We start from the raw sequence: 20,151 nt of genomic DNA, 5'->3' as shown, positions 1-20,151 counted from the left end.
AATTCAAGGGGCCTTTTCACATTTTCAACACTGTATAATATGAGAATTCGATGATAGACGCAAGATATCGCGATGTGAGTGAAATTGTTTCTTTTGGTCAAACGATATCAATTACATGATTTGGAAGGTAGGATGGCTGTGATGAAGAACGTGTAGATGCGGTACTTTTCGTAGCAAAGCAGGAAGCTTTGAAGACTTTTTGGAATATTGGGTTTGGGTAAGGTGTATTGACTCGTGGTTGATTAATTGTTCCTCTTTTTGGACTAATGAGACTCTGTTGGCGATGGTTTACTTTGACACAATATATATTAGAGATTTTTAATTTTGAAGAAAGACGAGTGGGTATAAGGTTGCGGAAATCTTCCATATCTAAATTTCTACATAGTATGCATATCATAAATCCGGAGGGAATCATCACAACAATACGGAAAATTTCCCAATCCTCCGTCATCGATTAAAGAGGCAATAAAGCAAGCACTACCACCAGAGCTAGACCTCCCCAAAATCCCAATCCTATTACTCTACCCGGCCACCCAAAATTCTGCATACTCCCGACCCTGAGAGACCGTGTAGTCCTCGCTGATGCCCTCGCTATAGTGCAAACCATTGACTCTAAAACTTTCATTATCAATCTTGCATGATCTCGCGACAAGGATACTGCTAGAAATAAACGCAATTTCTGTTATATCACCTTTAGCGTGAATGCGGCATTGAGGAAGGTAGAGTTTCTAGGGCGAAGGAGGAGAGTTGCGAAGGACTGCATGAGTAGTGGAAGATGAGGACGGCGGGTAATTTTTGTTGAGAAGATCGATTAGCAAAGGGAGACGAAAATATAGGAGAACCCGAAGATGGTAAACCTATGGCCAATCTCCGCGGTGTCTGTGTTTATTTAGTAATGGCTCCTTTGCGAAGAGATGATAGGTAATGAAAACGTACCGAAATTGAAGCCGCCATTGAAATTAAAGGGAAGGAGACTTTTGGGTGAAAAGGGCATTGTTCAGAAAGAGCTACGAAAACAGATATCAGTGTATCATATGACAATGAGTGCACAGATAATAAATCATGTGAATGATGTACATGACAGTTCATCGATCCGAGGATTGCGTCCAGGTTGGCACTGAAGATTCTTCAGTGAAGAATTTTCAAGTGCTTGAGAGGTGACTTCAACAGTGTTAGTGATAGGTGGCAACAATGAGTTTTCGACTGATAGTAGAGGAGCGGTTTCCAACTCGTCTTCTTCTTGTCCCTCTAATCCTTTTCTCTCCTCAGTCTATTGTAGAACCCACTGACTGCCGCAACATTCCTTTTTTTTTTTTCACCAATTCCGTTATCAAATTTCTCTTTTCTCCTCTGCAATGTTTCTCTAAACCCGAAAATTACGACAAACAAGCTAATGAAGAAGAAGATGGTGACAATGAGGTTAGGAAGCGCATAAGGATACCTCTCAAGAAACCTATCACCATATGGCTTTTCCAGACTCAACATGATATGGATGTGCCGCGAGTGACCACTCAGAATCAGACCTACTGTCTACCAATATTGAGTCCAAATGGAATTGAAAATGCGAGGTTTTGGGGTTGCTTCAAGCAATGTAAATCTCGAGCGAAAGAGCAAGGAATGTGAAAATAACTCTACCTCTAATCGCCTTCGTAGACTCGTCACTCCAGCATCTCAATTACTCGGACCTATAATAGCCAAAGTTACGAGGACTATCCACAACTGCGTAGAAAATCCGAACAGCAAGACGCCCACCACAGTCATGATGCCACAAATCATAATTAGGGGCTTCAGTTTCATATCATTGGAAATGTGGCCCTATAACACAGCAATTCCTACTTGACAGATTGAGAACGAAGAAATGGCAGCCCAACCTCAAAAAAACTAGCATCTGTGAAAGAACAACTGTGTATTTCATGACCTGGAGATATAGATTTCCATTGTTGTATTAGGAGGATCAGAGTCGGTAGCACAATAATAAACTGAAATGTAGGCTTACTTCTGGCTGTCTTGTAGCCGCAGATGGACAATTTTGTCTTGAAAAATAATATTTCCCTCAGCTTCGTAGTGATAATGATGGATGAGGGTAGACAAGAACGATGCTGCTAGAACAGAAATGTATCAGATAGGATGTTTTGAATCCGAGCTTAACTTCAACCCAGAAGCATACTTGCTGCTGTAAAGAACTGATGCTGATCTGTATAAGATATCTCATTGTTTGCTGGATATATGCAAGAGAGTTGAGCTGTTTATCACCAGCATTGCACGCGCCTGCTTGCAATTGGAGACCTCGCAGACTTCTGAATTGCACTTCTGCCAAAAGCATAAGCTGACTGATGGATTGACTCTGAGTTGAAAGCTCCCGGACACAAAATAAATAGATTGAAGGAATTTTCTAGTGAGAAAGGAAGCTTTCCCGATCTATAGATATCCTTTCATACCTACGTAGTATATATATCGCATGAAACTATTTTTTTCCTAGCCGTGTATATGCTACCCCGCGCTGTCACAAAAATGTCATTCTGCCACATCAGCACGTGGGCGGTGAAACTCGCCAAAATATTTTTTGTTGCACATCTGAAAATTTGTGACCTTTTTACCCTCTTCTTGCCTTTCCAATTAATAATCAGTCTTGTTGTGACTGCCGGCAGAATTAATAATTCTCTCAAAGCAAGCTTCCACACAAAATTAATTCAACCCAGTTGGAACCTATTCTTGATATCACGAGCAAAAAATCTGTTTTTGGTTTTGCCTACGGAAATGCTCGTGAATTCTCACAAATCTCGCCGATTGTGAGAATGGCTCAAGAAGGAGAGATATTTGCGTGTCTCCAGAAATGACATTTGTCACGAACTGACGCAATTATCAGAATGGAATTCTACCTCTGTAATGTCTAAAGCTGACAATTATATGAGCTCTCTAGGATATAGACATCAAATTCTCAAGCTTTGGTGAGTTTCTTTGGCTCTATAATGCTATCTATGGTTCGAACCTGGTGCTTGGACCGGAAGTACAGGTATATCTTGCCGAAATATCCTCTAACCATCCATCAGAGCCAGCCAACAACCCAGCGAACCCACAGATAGTAACGACTCTTGATACTCAACCCAGCCCCTGTGTACCGACTGTATTAATCAAGATCTCAATCTCAATTCAACACGGATCGCTGATTGTGATGAGGAGTAATGTTGATGCTGAAACCTAATAAATCAACCGTCTTCTGTTCAGAATCATGGTACGTAATTTTGTCGCTGGGAGTCTACAGCTTGATTCAAAAGCCGTCCGTAATCTCCCATACTAAGGTTTGAATTCTCTCACTAATCAAACGAGCTTCTCTCCTCCCTTCCCGAGAAGCAATCCAGAAACATGCGATGCCGCTTGTCCGAACCCTTGGATCAGGAACTTCTTGTCCGTTATGCAAAAATCCCATGCATTTCATAATATGACCGCGTAGTTCTGGCTCACGCTCTAATACGGTGGAACAGATGTCCCCAGATTGATATACACCACCTTTTTGTGCCGCTATGAACAAGACCTGCATGTGGTATTGTGCGCCACCAATAAAAGAAACCGTCAGCGCCCGCAATCGCTCGTGATCTCCCACTGCGGTGAGCAGCGCTACACTTCGATAAGAGACCCCGTATGCTCGGGCAACAGCTGCATGCGTCCGCATTCCTGGTGGTCGCGGATTGATCTCTAGTATGAAGACTGTAGGAGTTGCACTTTTGCTGTTCTCAATCTCCGGCTTCGCTTCAAGGTCTAGGACACCGTCTTTCCCTAAGACGAAATCATAGGTGGAATTGTGAACTCGGGCTTCCACATGGAACATGCCAGTCCTAAAGCCCATGGCTAGGACTGTAGCATGTACTTTGAGGCGGAGGGCGTCCATCTCATTCTCTGGCAAGGCAGAGGGCATGGCATTCAAGGTCTCAATAAATCCCTGTCCGTCGCTATCGCCGGTGCTTGGAAAGTCATCGTTAACTTCAAAGAAGACGATTTCTCCGTCTACAAGCACCAAATTGGCGTCAACTTCAGGTCCATCAACGTAGGGTTCGACCAAAACTAAGCCGTGGCTGTCCCGGCCATATTTGTCCGAGAAAGGAGGTTGCCATAGTCGAATCACTGCATCTCGCAGTTCCTCCTCGCATGTTACTTTGCATACACCTTCTGAAGCCCACCCATTCGCTGGTTTAACAATGAGCGGAAGAGATAGTGGCAAAACACTTCTATAGCGAGCTAGAACGTCTTCAAGATCTGAAACGCTTTGTATGCGATAGCAGAATAGGCTCTGGTCGAATTGGCGGGTTTGATACTTATCACGTGCCGCCGCCACTGACTTCGGTAACGAGGTAGAGAAGCCTAGCAAGGTGGCAGCTTCTGCAACTACAGTGAGGAGAGGCTCGTACATGCCAATGATGCCATCGATTTGTTTTGGGTAGTTGGAGACTGCCGAGACGATCCGCCGAGGCATGTCCTCAGTAAAAGCCATATCCATAGGGACAAAATCTTCGCGCAGGTGTTCCCACTCGGCATCTGCAAGCCCGTGGCATGGGTCATCAAAGAAAACGAGTACAATGTTGAGCGATGCAGCTGTTTTCGCAAGATCTTCAAGCTTTGAGAGACTAAGGAGGTGTGAGGGAGGTCCAGGACGGATCACTGCCAAACGTCGCTTTGGGGTCTGTTTTGTACAATGCCATGCGAAAGAGAATCGTCTCTTTAGCTCTCTGTTGGATTTTGCAGCTTTGATATCGGACCAATCTCTGCTTGTAGATGACATGACCATGGCTCCGACAGCATTTTCTGAGATGTCGGCAATGTCGAGCACATTACAAGCATCAATGTCAACAATTTTGAGGTATTGATCAAGCGAGATGAAAGTCTGCACCTCCACAACATTGTTGCAATCAACTAGGCGCCTGTCCAAAAAATCCGATTGAACAAGATATCCGCCGACAGTTGGAAGCAGGAGTCGAACAACACAATCGTTCGCCGCAAGATGCGCCACGAGGAATTTTAAAGGAAAAGAAGACTCAGAAGATACATTAATCTGACCCCCTTGAAAGCCGCGGGGCATTTCGCCATTTGGTATTTTTTTGAACACATCTACGACAAGCAGGGAAGTTTCCTGTGGCAGGAGGTGACCTCGCCATGCAATTTCCATTATGTTGACAATTATCCGTTATATGAGCTCAAATCGGACAATGTAAACGTATACAGCTCATCAATAGCTCTGAAGATTCTAGCACTACCTGATAAGTCAACTTATGGCAGACGAAGATATTCAAGAAATCCAGAACGGCAAACCAGATCTGAAAGCCTTCAAGTGCCGAGAGTTGTGAGACTTTAAACCTGGCTAGATAATGTAGGTGGATTTAGTATTCCAAATAGATTAAGTATAGCAATGAATCTCAAAATCAAGAATCTATCATCGTTCGATTGGAGTCTGGATCGCAAACGCTGGGTAGAACGTGGCGGGGCCATCCGAGGATCCACTAATTTTCAAGGGTTCACACTAGCCGCCCACGCCCTTACTAGGTCCATTCTCGATTACGAATAGGACTTGTCAAAATCACCCGTGCGAGCGCTCAACGATAAGCGCCATAAGCACTAACCGGATATGGAAATGATCTTAGGATTTTGACAATGCATTAATTCATATTCAAACCTCTCCATACATGGATAGCTTGAATATATCCCAGTTGTGCTTCGTTCTAACAACAAGTGGTCTTGCGAACGTGCCGTTTCATGTGGGACGCTGGACAAGCGGATCTGAGAAGATAAGAAAAAGCTATGAGACCCGAGTGATAGAGTGACATCGTGGGATGCTGAAGGATTCCTTGATCGACGCAAATTCCGTACAAGGAAGGTGGCGTTGACTTCATACGTCAATGAGGTCATCGCAAGCTGAAAAGCTAATCTTCAACGTTTCTGCAGCAGTGATCAGATATTCCCACTGTAGACCTCGATGCTGAGATTTTAGCTATTCTCCTGATATCACAGTCCCCGCACAAAAGGCATCATACACGAATAACTCGATGACAGCGAAGTCGCAGGATGTGCTCCTTCTCGTCTTGCGGATGTACAGTGGTGGAGTATCGATAGTGTGAATTCAAGGGTGAATTTGGGGGCAGTAGGTAGATCTCGACAACAAGGACATTGCAACATTATGCCGAAGATGAAATCTTATACCTTTCTAAAATAGTACAAAAGGGCTATGAAGTCTTACTGAGTTCGTTGTTAATGACCCGACGATATCACTTGCACCATTAGTCATGGGGAACTTACTTCTTTTCGTTATACCTTTGGCTTTAGTCGTGGCCGTTGTTCAAATAATCAGAGCAGCGACCTCGACCAAAAAGTATGGATCAGCTCAGTTACCACCGGGCCCTCCAGGTCGTGATCACTCAAACCTCTTGGACAATGATCGTTGGAACATGTTCAAGGCTTGGAATGATCGATATGGTTGGTCATACATGTTCTATTGGGGTTGAAGTTGCCTTGTTGACAAAGCGTTACAGGAAATGTAGCAACCTTTTACACTGGAAAACAGCTTAACATCGGTATGTCTTATGTGGTCATTGAGACATAGTGGTTCCGCCATAGTAACTCTATTCAGTGCTCGGAACAATGGAGGCAGCTGTGGACGTTCTCGAAAAGGCCGGTGAAACGTTCTCAAGCCGTCCACATTTTATCATGGGGTAGGTATCTTTGTCAGCCCGAAAGTATGAGAACTTGATGCTAACAAAAATTAGAGAGTTTCTCTTTTCAAGGCTGCGTGGCTTTTCAATGACCTACGGACCTAAATGGCGAAATTGGCGAACGGTTTGACTTCCCTCAAAAATGTTGCAGACTAAGGCCTAACTCGTCTGTTTTTTAAGCTTCAAAACTCGCACTTCAGTCCCCAAGTGGCACCCAAAGTCAAGCCGATGCAGATCAATGAATCGGCCATCTTGATGCATGACTACCTGACCAATACAGACCCTTCTAAGCAACACAAAATCCTTCGAAGGTATGTTGTTTTTGACCATTTAAAAATGGAGGCTTAAGATTGACTTTCATAGATTCACGGCATCTCTAATGTTTTATATGGGATACGGCCGTCGTGTTACGTCTCTTGATGATCCGCTTTGTGTGAAACATGACCAGGAAGAGGAATGTAAGTGTAACCACCTTCCCTCTCTTCAAGATCGTTTCTAATCTTCTTAATAGATATTGAGAGGTATGTTGCAATCTACACTATGCTATATGAGAATATGTTCACCGGATACTCATTCTATTTTTAGTACAAAGTAGGTGTTTTTGAATGTGTCTATCTTAATCTTTTATTCTGACCCATATGTACTAGAGTACCCGGACGATTTCCTCTTGAGAGCGTAAGTGAACTTCCCAATATGTAGTAATGGCACACAACTGATAATTTGATCAGTGGCCTATCCTGTTATGGCTCCCTGTAAGTTAATCACGCTTCCTAGAGTAAGAGTAAGACTAATGGCTTCAAAGCGTCCTTTGCAGTGGTTCCGTCATGAGCCTGAGAAACACAGAGACACCAACACAAGGTTGTATACGACAGCTATGAACGAGGTGAAGCGGAAAATGGAAGATGGCACTGCTGTCCCATGCACATCCACTTATGGTCTCACAAAACAGAAAGAATTAGACATGGAAGATGACGTTGAATTGGCCTATGCTCTTTCTGCTCCATGGGCTGCCGGAATTGGAACGGTGAGTTTGACTTCTCTAATCTGTTAAGACTGCAAACTGATATGATATAGACTACTACCGCATTTGAAATAGCAATTTGTACGTCTTACCCTATCAATTGGCATCATGAGATTAACATTTATTCTGTTTAATAGTGGCCATGTTACACTACCCTGAGTGCCTCCAGAAGGCAAAAGCCGAAATCGATGAAGTTGTCGGACAGGATCGCATGCCCAACTTTGAAGACCAGCAATCTCTACCTTATTTGGGCGCCTTTATAAGAGAGACATTGAGGTATGTGCCATAGGTAGATGGTGTGGAATTTCCCTAATGAGTCTCTCTAGATGGCGACTCGTAACTCCCACGGGTATTGCACATTCATCAACCCAGGACTATACATACAAGGGCATGTTAATCCCAAAAGATGCATCTGTATATGCCAACGCCGCGTGAGTCCCCAGTAGTCAAAACGTGAGTTCATCCACTGACATATTCTGCATTAGCGAGATTATGAAAGATCCCGCTGTATTCCCCGACGGTGAAAAATTCATACCGGAAAGATTCTTAGAAACCAACGACTCCAGACTCCTCAACTACCGATTCGGCTGCTTCGGTTTTGGTCGAAGAATGTGTCCTGGTATGCACGTCGCACTTCAATCGTTGTACATCGTTATCGCTCGGTAAGTGAATCTCCTCATCTTTCCATTCCCCACGGAACTCAACACTTTATTTCTGGAGAATTCAACACTGACCTGTTCAACTCAGGCTAATCTGGGCCTACGATATCCTTCCTGTCACTATCAATGGCAAACCTTACATCCCAGATGCGGACGATTTTACCTATGGCCTGGTCAGCTACCCCGCTAATTTGAAATACCAACTTGTTCCCCGCAGTGAGAACCACAAGAATATCATTATCGCCGATGCTGAGCGTGCCAATGCCGATATGGCACATTTGGATGGTTCGAGTGCTTCGTACGATATCTGATACCAACACTTGGTACTAAACGATGTCCCGGGAAAGTAAAAGTTTCCGGCTCTTCGGGTCTTGAAAGTTTTGAGATATGAGCCGCAGCCGAGCTTTGGGATATCCTGAGTGAAATTTGGGGAAAGTATAGGAGGGAAAGAATAGGTTGAGATTTGTCTCTCGATCTTGCCGAGTGTTCGATTCTAACTTACAGTTATTTCATTCCTTGGTTATTTGGCCTATTCGGTCTCTGTAAGCTATTCTAGCTCTCGAATCTTCTATGCGTGTACATTCTTTCAAGGCATGTCAATGTTTGTACATATATTAGATAGATAGATACATTAGAAATATCAGAAAAACCTTTCATACTCTTTAACCATTTCAAGCTTCAGCAAGTGATTTCTCCATAACATTTGCTACCTCTTGGAGCTCAGAGATATTCCATACTCTATCTTATACGGTATATTGAACAATCCAACTTCTTCGCGCAAATACAGCTAAATGACATTTGCACTGAACACCGTTCCTTTGGTCCAACCTAATTACTCATACCCTTCCAATACCAAACCAAACCACACGCAGTTAGAATCCCATGCCGAAAGTGGAACCCAAACCGCGGAGCGAAGAATCATCTTATATATCTATCTATGAATACGCCACCAATATTTAACAATTTGACGAGAAAAACAGATCTACTGGGTTGATTCCTGTGATTTTCACTCACGTAAGTTCACAACTTGCTCGGAAGGGGCTCTACATATATAGTCAATTTCTCGGGGATGAAGATTATAGAATGTAGGGCTTTTCTGAAGCTTTTGTTGTTTTGGGTGTTTCTTGGGAGGTTATATACAGTACTTGGGTATTGGTAATGTAATGGCTGTTTAGTTATTTTATATCAAGATTCAAAAACTTATAATGAAGACTTTAAATTTTTATATATTCAGGTTTTATTTTATGTGATACTTTTTGTGACGGAAATCCCTGCTTTCCTCCCACCCTTATTATATAAGAAACCTCAGGTACATTAACCATGTCCACACATGATACGATTACTCGGGATTAGTATACGATTTAGGTGACCTGAGGATCAGATCCGGACAAGTACTAGGTATCAATAGTTATCGGTAAAGTAAGATCATTGGAGGAATAAATATGACTTCTTTTTGCCTAGCCATTTGTTACGAGGTTTGCCGTCTAGATCACGTGGAAGTGCTCTAGGCTCTCGAGGTGGTTTATAACTAGGCGTCAAGCAGGGACTTAAAGTAATGACAATAATGCAATTCGTAACTAATAGTAGAGTATACTAAATGATTGATCTTGAGCACGAAGCTCTATACAAAGGAAATCCATCTTGGTTATATAGACCTTCATGCTAATCGTCCCCTTGGTCCCCTCGGTCCCTTCGATCAAGAGACCGAGGGGATCTAAGGGACCATGTGATTACATAATTGGTCACATGATACGAGATCCGAAGCCGTCGTAACAATTACATAGAAAACCTTTTATTGATATTTTTAGATTTTAAAGGGGTTAAAAATCAGAACATTTTGATTAATAAAATTTTTGTAAATTGGTTTTTAAAATAAATTGATCTATTTGATCAATTATAATATAAATGTTCGAAAAAAATTTATAATTTATTTTTAATAATTTTTGTTGAAAAGTGTGACCAAAAGGGTGTTTATAGACCAGCAATTGTATTTAACTTAGAATCTACAAGTGAAGAGCACCTGTAGATGGGGATAGCTACTTTATATATACACAAATGAATAGCCTAGCTGCAATAGCTAAGCAAAAAGAAGTCATATTTATTCCTCCAATGATCTTACTTTACCGATAACCATTGATACCTAGTACTTGTCCGGATCTGATCCTCAGGTCACCTAAATCGTTGTCACGATTCATTAATTCACGTGACCTCGAGGACCTTTTGGACCTTAGGGTCCCAAGGGTCCTCAAAAGATGATATAGGGTATATAAACATTCATTTAGTCTCGTAGTTAAGGAGCTTCGTGCTCAACTTAGTTATCAATTAGTTTACCTACATTCTACTTGATCTAGTAATGACTTCACTTCCAAGTGAAGACCAGTGATAAAGCCTTAACCCACAACTACCAACCAGACGAAACCTTAGGCAGCCGCTGCCTCCAGTATAGTATCGTTACAATCGTATATTAATCTCGAGTAATCGTATCATGTGTAGATATGGTTAATGTACCTGAGGTTTCTTATATAATAAGGGTGGGAGGAAAGCAGGGATTTCCGTCACAAAAAGTTATTGAAAGTTTTCAAGATTTTCAAGTTTATATATAAATCTTATACAAACTGAAAATCATAATTTCAATTTTCAATTTCTCAATCAATAAAATCACAAAAATCTAAAATTTTCAGAATCTATTATTATATATGTCACACTCAAGAATACTGGGTAAAGTATCTTGTATTAGAAAATACTAAGCTAAGGAGAAAAGAAGAAGGAAAACAAGAGTAGCGAGTTTTCCTATGATTAAATACAAACGGGGCATGCCACGTGACCCGGAGGTGTGAGGCGTCACAATATAAATAATAAATATATAATTTAAATTTTATTAAATTATATCAATAAATAAAAAAGTTATAAAAGTCGCTTTTCGTTATTTTTGGTGAGGAAAAGTGGCCGGAATTAGGGGTGACCGGAAAGTAGGGTACTAGACTTATAGAGTGAAGCCGGTATTGAACATTTTTTAAACCTCTCGGTTTAGAGTAATGAATGAATTGAAGATTGTGTGAATGTACTATGCTTCTATAAACAAATAAAGCCGTGATAACTAGAATTATCTATTGTTTCTTCGTGATCCATGTAAATCGAGCAATGCTCCATGTACATGAAGCGTGATACTATACTGTTGATTGGTATCAACAAACTCATACATCAACATGGAGGATCTCCTTCCAAACGAATTTCATGTCCATTCCCCTCATAAACCAACCAACTTGCACCAAAAGCAACAAAAGCTTCAATCATCAGTATCCACCACGCCATACCCACCACCCCCTTTTTCAAGCCTTGGCCATACACCGCACTAAAAACGAGCGGACCCAAAGTTCTGGCTCCGGCGCTGACGCTCTGCGCGATACCGTGGATAGTGCTGAGGACACTCGGGTGCGGCGTGCAGTTATTGATAAGGATAAGAGAGCTGGGAAGCGCAAATGTACGACCTGTAACAACGAGCAGCAACAAACTACAAATTCCAATCCAGATCCATGGGCCGTCTGCTGCATGTGGCGAGTCTGACTTCGTTGGAAATAATGCTAGAAATGGAGCAATTGCATAAGCTAGGGGGAAAAATGCTAGGGTATAACGGTATGCATGTAACACGCCCAAGCGGTGCGTTACCCATGAATAGACACCGAATTGTAAAGTCAGGCCCATGGCGCCGATGATACCGATTGCTGTTCCAATGATAACGGGTGAGAGGCCTAAGCCTCCTGTGAAGAAGAGAGGAGGGTGTGGTATATAATCCGGCGGGTTTGGATGGGCAGGATCAAAGCGAGGCGTAGAAAGGAATAAGAACCAAAGATTTTGAAACGCGCTTGTATGGCCCTGTATAAGCCCATGGGCGACCATAGTTGCAATGACATTGCGACGAAGTATGCGCTGGAATGGTAGCTTCGCACGTGGTTGGTATGAGGTTTTGGTTTCTTTGGTGTATTCCGGAGGCATTGTCATTTCAATATCATTAACATTATCCTCCACTTCTAGCTGGGCATATTGAGACTGTCGCGGCCTGCAACAAATTATGCGAACCATAAATCGACCCAATTTGAGGCCTGGATCAGAGAGATGCTGACGATCCATATGTGTCTGAAGACCGTGTGAGTAGGGTTTAAACAGAAACTGTGAGCTTTTACATACCTCTTCGAGAGCTAAAATTACAAGGAGAAGCGAGATAAACAACAGTGAAGCATTAAACAAGTTTGGTAATGCATATGGATATTTCAGCATCCATCCCACACCTTCTGTGCCACCAAGCTTGCTTCCAGGCCCAAATGCCCGGGGAAAACTGTGGACCGGATTCTGTAGCCAACCACCAAGTAGAGGACCAAAAAGAACACCAACATTGAACATAATGGGCATCAACAAGAAAGCCTTAGTCTGATACTTCTTTTCGCGAATGATCTCAGAAGTCATCGTCCGCATAATGCTGACATTGCCGTTCAAGGCTCCGCCAAGACAGCGAAAGAAGAATGCAGGAGCAAAAGACCGGCAAAACCCAACGCCAATTGTGGATGTAAGCGTTCCTAACAAACCGATAATGAGTACATTCTTTCTACCCACCGATGCCTTGTCAGCCACACGGCCCCATATCATAGCTGTGATACACTGAGCGGCTGTAAAGCCTCCTGAAAGGTAGCCTGCCTGCGAGGCAATGGCTGAGTCCGAAAGTGATGGGTCAAAGAATCGCAGCATGAAGAACATGTACGAGTTTATGCTGGATTGGACTATGGGCTCAGCCATACGCGCGAGGGCTAGGATGAAAAGTTGATCTTTTCTGGGCAAGGAAAGCCATGATGCCGGCTTCTCATTCTCGCTCTTAGGTGGCACGCTGGCTACATCATTTGAGTTACCCTCTTCTTCGGGGATGCGAGTAGCTTTGGCTCTGATGAGCTCGAGGTGCTCATTTTCACTGTCACTTAGAGCGATATCAGAGTCCTCGTCTGAGGAACATCGAGGTGAACGATCGCTTATCCGTTTTTCATTTTTTTTGTCTGTATCTATGGTTGGGGTATTGACTGTAGAGTCGCTGGTATGCTCGGTCTTGCTGTCGCCCACCATTCGCAACATTATTGCTGAAGCAGTGAAAGGATATTCGGCTGCTTCGGCACCTGAGATATCACCCTGCGCCTACACTTCAAGACAAAGGTAATACCTAGCGGATGAAATACAATGGACCCTTAAAAGACAAAATGTCACCCAATCTTTCGAGATAGGCACTGGCTTGTGGGAAAAATCTTGCGTGTAAAAAAGCCAAGAGCAGAATCGAAAAACAAGGACCCTTTACGTCGCAGTCACTAGCAGCTAACGAAAAAATCCTTCAACGAACATGGTAACTTTCATGGATTTTGCTACCCGGTTGGTAGTGGAGCTCTTATCTACCAACCCTGCTTTTCAAAAAAGATGGGAATCCTACTGTGCAGATCGCATCATTGTTATCAAGTGCAAGGCCAGCAAATAACCGCGAATCGCTTGTGGGGGATTTGAACGACCCCAGAAGTGCACTTCGTTGCTAACCTTTGAACTAGGGTTCATCCACTAAAATGCTTATCTCTGGACCCTGGTCCCGCGCTAGTAAACCCACTTTGATCGTAACAGTAAGCACGAAACAAGTTTTGTTCTAACAACGTAGACTTATCATCAACTCGGGGTAATTGGGTTCGTCAACGTTTTAGTCCATGCAAAACAAGTAGAACGTACTGTACAAAGCTTCTACCAATCGCGGAGCTCCTACCTTTCCCCTCTTAGCCACCCCTTCTAGCCTTCCTCTTACCATTCCCCTCCTACCCTTTCCCTCCTACCCTTCCCATGGCTGGCCCCAACTCGTAACTCGCAAAGGATCAAAGGATTAGCTAGCTAGATCGGCCTTTTCGGCTTTCGCTTTTGACATACATCTTTTGTACTCGTGAACAGTTCTGTCTCCCAAGGATAATGGTATTTTCTAATATATATACAGTAAATTTGGCCTATGAAACTGAACTTTTTTTCAAATATGCGTTCTTATATGCCATCATGGAGCTGTCATTGTATACTGGCGGTGGGCAACAATTGGTTGGACGATGCATCATTGTGGTCGTAGTCATTGCCCTAGGTATACTATTGCCGAAGTGGAAGAGATCTAGAGATATCCGAAATCTGAAGCGGCGACACAACTGCGCAGAAACGACCAAGTATCCTCATCAGGATGTCCTGGGAACGGATCTAGCTCGCATTCGAGCTCAGGCAGTCCAAGAAGGTCGTCTTTTCAGACTGTACAAGTCACAATTTGACACCTACGGCAAGACTTTCTCCGAGGTCTGGCGTGGTACGACGCTATTTAATACAACCGAGCCGGCAAATATTCAGCACGTAGCGGCATTGGCTGCGGAAGACTTTGGCAAAGACCCTGATAGAGAGATAGCCCAATGGCCGCTTTTGGGACCCAGCATTTTCTCAGATGGACCTGCCTGGAGTTTGTCGAGAGATTTGGTGAAACCCATATTTGCTAGGGCAGAAGTGTCGGACCTTGATTTCTTTGCTTCTTGTGTAGACAAGTTTTCGGAGTTACTTCCGGAAAAAGGCGAGACATTTGACATTCAGCCATTGCTGCATAGACTAGTATGTTAACCGCAAAGAGTTTTTGGATTATAGCACTAACTTTTCTCTTACTTAGTTTCTGGATTCCTCCATGGATTTCATTTTTGGGCGCTCTTTAAACGCTCTACAGACGGAAGCCTCACCTGAGAGTGTTGAATTTACTGAAGCTTTTACTACGGGACTGAAAGAAGTCAGTGCTCGGCGCGATGCGCCATGGTTTCAGTTCCACTACCAGCGACTCATTGGAGGTCCAACTTGGAAGAAGGCCTACAGGACAGTTCATCGATTCGTAGATAGACAAGTCCAGTTGGCTCTTATAGATACAGCGAAAGAGGAGGTTAGTGATGTACATTCGGGGAGGAAACGTTATGTCTTGCTCAACGAGATGGCTAAAAAGATCCGGGATCCTATTGCGCTCCGATATCACGTATTGGGTTTCTTCGCACCAGCACGGGATGTGACCTCCAGACTAGTAGCTAATGCCCTGTTCCAACTCGCCCGGCATCCGAATGAATGGACTAAGCTTCGCCGCATTTCTTTAGAGCTGGGCGACGCCCCGCTGTCGTTTGAAAAGCTAAAACAACTAGCCGAGTTCAGGTATGTGTTGCAGGAGACCATCAGGACCGTTGGGCCGGCAGCAAGAATATGGCGTGCTGCCGTACGCGACACAATTCTACCAAAAGGAGGAGGTTACGACCAAACGCAGCCTGTGTTTATCCCTCGAGGTTCACCAGTAGTGCTCGGCACATGGTGCATGAATCATGACAGTGACATCTGGGGCGATGATGTCGAAATGTTCAGGCCTGATCGATTCGTTGGGCGTAAGATGAATTGGGAATTCCTTCCGTTTTATGGAGGACCAAGAATATGTCCTGCTCAGCAACAGGCCATGACCCAGGCTGCTTATGTGCTAGTGCGGCTGACGCAGATGTTTGAGGTAATCGAGAACCGAGATCCAGAGCTAGAATTTCTGCAACTAATCAAGATGGGTGTTGAGAGCATGAACGGGGCTAAGATTGCCTTCAGATAAGCAATGAATTATCTCCATTTTAGACGATGAGTAGTCCAATGGAAGAAAAGATATCAAAATTGAAAGGCGAGGCTCAAAGGTCCTGATAATATCTCCGTATTGTTTCAGACTACTTGTGTAAGTAGGAAGAAGAGCCATGGCTATAGATGCGACATAAATCCGGCAGCAAGTTCATACAAGCTGAGTCTCTGGCCTCGAGACAAGAACATGCCTCATAAATTGGTGGGATGCTTCGGGAAAGCTTCATGGCACTCCGAATGACGACGCTTTTCCGCAGGCTGCGGGTGACATGGAACCAGACGATCTGTTGATTTTCGGAGAATTCTAGTCTTGTATGTAAAACTCCTCAATATTATCAATAACTTCTAAGAACGTCCCCACCTGATGCTGTCTGCGTTAAGTCAATAATGATAGACCTTGCCCCCTTTAAAGGAAAGGCCCGTCGCAAATTCCATAATTTCCTTCTCTGAATTGCCTCTTCCCCCTGATCTTAACATCCAACGTTCCAGTAAGTTGCAGTGCGGCAGACGCATTAGATCATGCGGAAGTATTGCAAAGAACGGTTGAGTGATTCCCAAGTTACCTCGGTCGCGGTGTACTTACTGTGCTTAGTGCTTTACAAAATCATGGCTTTGACACAGATAATGTAAAGTATGTATGCTACTCAAAACCAGACTCGACCTACCTACTTCTCAGTCGCCTTTGTAGTAACTGTCTTCATACAAGTTGTTAAAAAAGCTTGGATTTTTATTAAAGCCTGGAAATGCATTGGTGTAGAACCACGGCTTACGTAATTGTTGCATGCTGGCAGAAAAAGGCGGTAAAAGAGCAAACCGACATCAATCTTCAACCACCACTCATGTTTCAATCATCATTATCGTTCCTACCTACCTTTAGACGAGATATCGGATATCAAAAGCTAGCATGAGTACTTGCACTGTCTCGAACTCTGTCAAGACTTTATATACTATGCAGCGACTCTGATCCATTCTCAGGGGCGCTTGGAATTGGCCTTGGCATTGTTCTCAGAATTGTCAAATAAGTCTAGAAGGGGGTCGCCAATAACTAAGTCCTGCCATCGCTGTCTGACGCAGTATATTGGTGTTCTTTGATATTTGAGTTTGGATGGTATAAAAGCTAACAACCGGTCAACTATTCTTGTGCCAGGTTGACAGGTCTACGCGCGCAGGTCGACCGGGAGACCACAAGCATGACTATGTCGCAGACTTAGCAGACATATTTCAGACACATCATCTCTATGCTTGAAGTCTCAATAACCTTCCAACAAGAATTGAATCTGTTGCAAAGATAGATTCTAGCAGAATCTTTGCAAACTTCTGCAACTCTTCAGCTCATGACACCACTACTGTGAAAATTTTGGCCCCTCTTTTTAGGAATTATTCATGGTTGGAGGTACGCGTTCTCAATCATACGTGAATCTAGCACCATTACATATCAACTAACCCTCTTGTATCCTCTTTCAGATCACTGAGCTTTGCTCTTCATATGTCGGAGGACATCCGACTCATTATATAAATAGCGGGGATTTTCTTTAATGAGCTTGAAATCTAAACTTATTCATACCTTCCTCAGTGTCGTTCATTCTTCATGAACTTCGAAGCTATAAGTTAGGATCCTAGTTAAATTGCGGTCCTCCAGCGGCTATACTGGAGCTATAATACTTTTCGAAGAAAGCTACATTGGCACTATGTTTTCCTGACCATCAGAACCAATGCTGGCTTGAATCTGATGACATATTAAGACTTTATTGGCCTGATAGCGATGCCTTCTATATCTAGTTCCAGCTCCAAATTTGCCACGACTTTGGGAAAGCAGAGAAGCAATCCATCACAGGTTTTATTAGCCTTGTAATACAGTCATCACAGCACAGTCACGGAGGGGATGTGAGCAGTTATAAAAGCCGAATATATATATTCGGTCCAGGTCATCAGCTAATGAGTGCAAAGGCTCAATGACCAAAAGTCGTGAGTAAATACAAGCTCGATAGCATCCAACGCACCAATATGAAAACCACCCTATCTTCTTATCACAGATCATATATTCATCGACAAAACAAAGCAAGACCCAAGCTATTGTATTTCAGGAAATCGTAAACAAATATTTCGAATAAATCTCAACTCTGGAAATTATCAGCAAAGGCACGAGGCATATTGCAGAAGAAAAGGAGTGGCGTTTACCCTGAGACGGACTGGAATGATCTCAACACGGTTCATGGGAAGTTGTGGTAGTTAAATGCACCAAGAACTCTGTTCGGAAAGTTGGGCTCTTGACGCATCATTGTCTCAACTCTACCTAAGGTTTCAAGAATACCAGCTCTATGAGTTGTGTCGGAGATTTTGTTGAAAAGAACACCAATTGCTGGAGCACCAACCAAAGGAGAACCGCGGTCCATGACCATGATGGTCATGTCAGAGCGTGGATATCTATTTGGTCTGGTGTAATGGACATCCTGGATCATGAAATGCATGTAGAGGGTGTTTTTAACCGTGTGGTCAATATGATTTGCCTCGACGACCACAGATTCAAGCAATGGTAGGTTCTGGACGATCCGAGCAACTGTCTGAAAATTGTCGTGGAATTCCTGAGCTGGAAGACAAACATGACGGATTCTTGAAAACTCTCCACGATACCTAAGAGCGCCAATGAAATCTAGGGGTGGCAATTGTCCATTAAGGGAAAGAAGGGATGCGAATTCGATACAATCAATATCCGGGTTGACGAAAACGCCCTTCTTTTCTCCATGATATCTAGCAGGATCAAGTTCGAACATTGGTCGGTAGACACCAACCATTGCTGACAAGGCTCCCTTAGATGTTTTGAGAAACTTTGGACGCTTAGCTCCAACCACCATGTACTCATTATCACCAGGGTGAAGAGCAACATCAACATTTTCTTCGACAAATGTAATGATCCTGGGGTAATTCAACGACACCGTCACCCAAATCTTATCCTGGAGCTCAATAGCAAGCTTGCGAAACAACGGAAAACCTGCGACTGCCGGCTTGTCTGCAGCTTGAACTACCGTAGGGGCTGCGCCAACTGGCGTGTTTTGTACGGACTTCTTTTCAAGTTGGAGCCAGTCGAGCTGGTCTGATTGCTTGTCACTGATCTTCTTTTCAACCGCGAGATCGAGCCATTCGGACTTGGCAAAATCAGCGACAGTTGCAAATGGAGTTCTAGCAAACAAGCTGATGTTATGGCTGCTCGGCACAAGTTAGGTTAGCATGGTTCATCAAAGTTGATGCTGAGATAGACACCTTTTCAATGGGAAGTACTTACTTGATGGAGGACATGATGTTTGACGGGATGATACGTTTAGAAGAGGGACGTGATTATGTTAAGGTGTCGATCAAAACGACACTTTAACCTGGTACCGAAAGTTAATTAGGTTGAGTTCCCCGAGCCAGTAGAAACAGCTGAGGAATTTGAAGTTTGGCGACCTAGGTAAGGACTTGCTCGACACCCAAAAGCTTTGGCAGGTTTCAAAAGATGCTGCTAAGCGGATTATAGAGATCACTTACAGATCGAAGATGGAGAAAAGTTGTCAAGTTGCTTCTGGTGACATAGGGAAGTCACGGAAGCGTGGTCCTGAGGTACCGGTACCGAAGTGGATCTAGAAGTTGGTAAAGAATGACAGAGAACCTTCGAAGTGCTGGGGTTAAACTGCTGTCAAGTAAGTAGATGTCCAGGTCTCGAGATATTCAGCATAGTGGAAACTATTACACTTACAAGTTGAAAGAAAAAGAAAAAGGTAAATTCAAGTTGAAAAGCTACTTTTAGATTTAGTTATGCAGTCTTCGATCTTGGTGTGCTATGAATGAATGTTTTGGGTCAGGATTTCTAAATCAAGTAGAGTGGAGGATAGGTGACAAAGGTTCATTTTTCAAACTGAAGAAGGTTATGAGAGAAAAATGTGTGAAAAGGTATCCGCTTGAAGAAACGGATAGTGGGATCAGATTGTGTGAAGTTGAGGAATGGGTGATACACGCCCAACTAAGAAAAGCGGGAATGCTTTGTGCAAGATATCATGATCGAAAACGTGAAGATTTGTCTTTGAAGACAAGATCGGGGCTCATGGATGATTGTGAAGAGCATTGAGCTATA

General features: G+C 43.3%; 6 protein-coding genes across 6 annotated transcripts; 3 read left to right on the top strand and 3 right to left on the bottom strand.

Moving 5' to 3' along the window:
• Nucleotides 1–1,191: 1,191 nt before the first annotated feature.
• On the top strand, nucleotides 1,192–1,840 carry SS1G_00123 (predicted protein; the record flags this gene model as incomplete). The annotated part of the gene is made up of 2 exons (XM_001597987.1): nucleotides 1,192–1,568; nucleotides 1,654–1,840. 2 exons carry the CDS (start codon nucleotides 1,192–1,194, stop codon nucleotides 1,838–1,840), a joined length of 564 nt encoding a protein of 187 aa, XP_001598037.1.
• Nucleotides 1,841–3,268: 1,428 nt separating this feature from the next.
• On the bottom strand, nucleotides 3,269–5,071 carry SS1G_00122 (hypothetical protein; the record flags this gene model as incomplete). The annotated part of the gene is made up of 1 exon (XM_001597986.1): nucleotides 3,269–5,071. One exon carries the CDS (start codon nucleotides 5,069–5,071, stop codon nucleotides 3,269–3,271), a length of 1,803 nt encoding a protein of 600 aa, XP_001598036.1.
• Nucleotides 5,072–6,269: 1,198 nt separating this feature from the next.
• SS1G_00121 (hypothetical protein) lies at nucleotides 6,270–8,686 on the top strand (the record flags this gene model as incomplete). The annotated part of the gene is made up of 11 exons (XM_001597985.1): nucleotides 6,270–6,459; nucleotides 6,516–6,557; nucleotides 6,976–7,006; nucleotides 7,343–7,370; nucleotides 7,424–7,447; nucleotides 7,510–7,719; nucleotides 7,770–7,797; nucleotides 7,854–7,992; nucleotides 8,043–8,147; nucleotides 8,202–8,378; nucleotides 8,464–8,686. 11 exons carry the CDS (start codon nucleotides 6,270–6,272, stop codon nucleotides 8,684–8,686), a joined length of 1,197 nt encoding a protein of 398 aa, XP_001598035.1.
• Nucleotides 8,687–11,576: 2,890 nt separating this feature from the next.
• SS1G_00120 (hypothetical protein) lies at nucleotides 11,577–13,490 on the bottom strand (the record flags this gene model as incomplete). The annotated part of the gene is made up of 2 exons (XM_001597984.1): nucleotides 11,577–12,509; nucleotides 12,561–13,490. 2 exons carry the CDS (start codon nucleotides 13,488–13,490, stop codon nucleotides 11,577–11,579), a joined length of 1,863 nt encoding a protein of 620 aa, XP_001598034.1.
• Nucleotides 13,491–14,432: 942 nt separating this feature from the next.
• SS1G_00119 (hypothetical protein) lies at nucleotides 14,433–16,026 on the top strand (the record flags this gene model as incomplete). Its single annotated transcript, XM_001597983.1, has 2 exons — nucleotides 14,433–15,017; nucleotides 15,073–16,026. The coding sequence occupies 2 exons, from the start codon at nucleotides 14,433–14,435 to the stop codon at nucleotides 16,024–16,026; spliced, it is 1,539 nt and encodes a 512-aa protein (XP_001598033.1).
• A 2,230-nt stretch (nucleotides 16,027–18,256) lies between these two features.
• Nucleotides 18,257–19,340, bottom strand: SS1G_00118 (predicted protein; the record flags this gene model as incomplete). Its single annotated transcript, XM_001597982.1, has 2 exons — nucleotides 18,257–19,247; nucleotides 19,327–19,340. 2 exons carry the CDS (start codon nucleotides 19,338–19,340, stop codon nucleotides 18,257–18,259), a joined length of 1,005 nt encoding a protein of 334 aa, XP_001598032.1.
• Nucleotides 19,341–20,151: the final 811 nt, after the last annotated feature.

The sequence above is a fragment of the Sclerotinia sclerotiorum genome, genomic scaffold, assembly GCF_000146945.2.
Source record: "Sclerotinia sclerotiorum 1980 UF-70 scaffold_1 genomic scaffold, whole genome shotgun sequence".
Classification (NCBI taxonomy): Eukaryota; Fungi; Ascomycota; class Leotiomycetes; order Helotiales; family Sclerotiniaceae; genus Sclerotinia; species Sclerotinia sclerotiorum.
The sequence above is the reverse complement of the archived record's forward strand: the minus strand, read 5'-3'. Positions and strand labels throughout refer to the sequence as shown.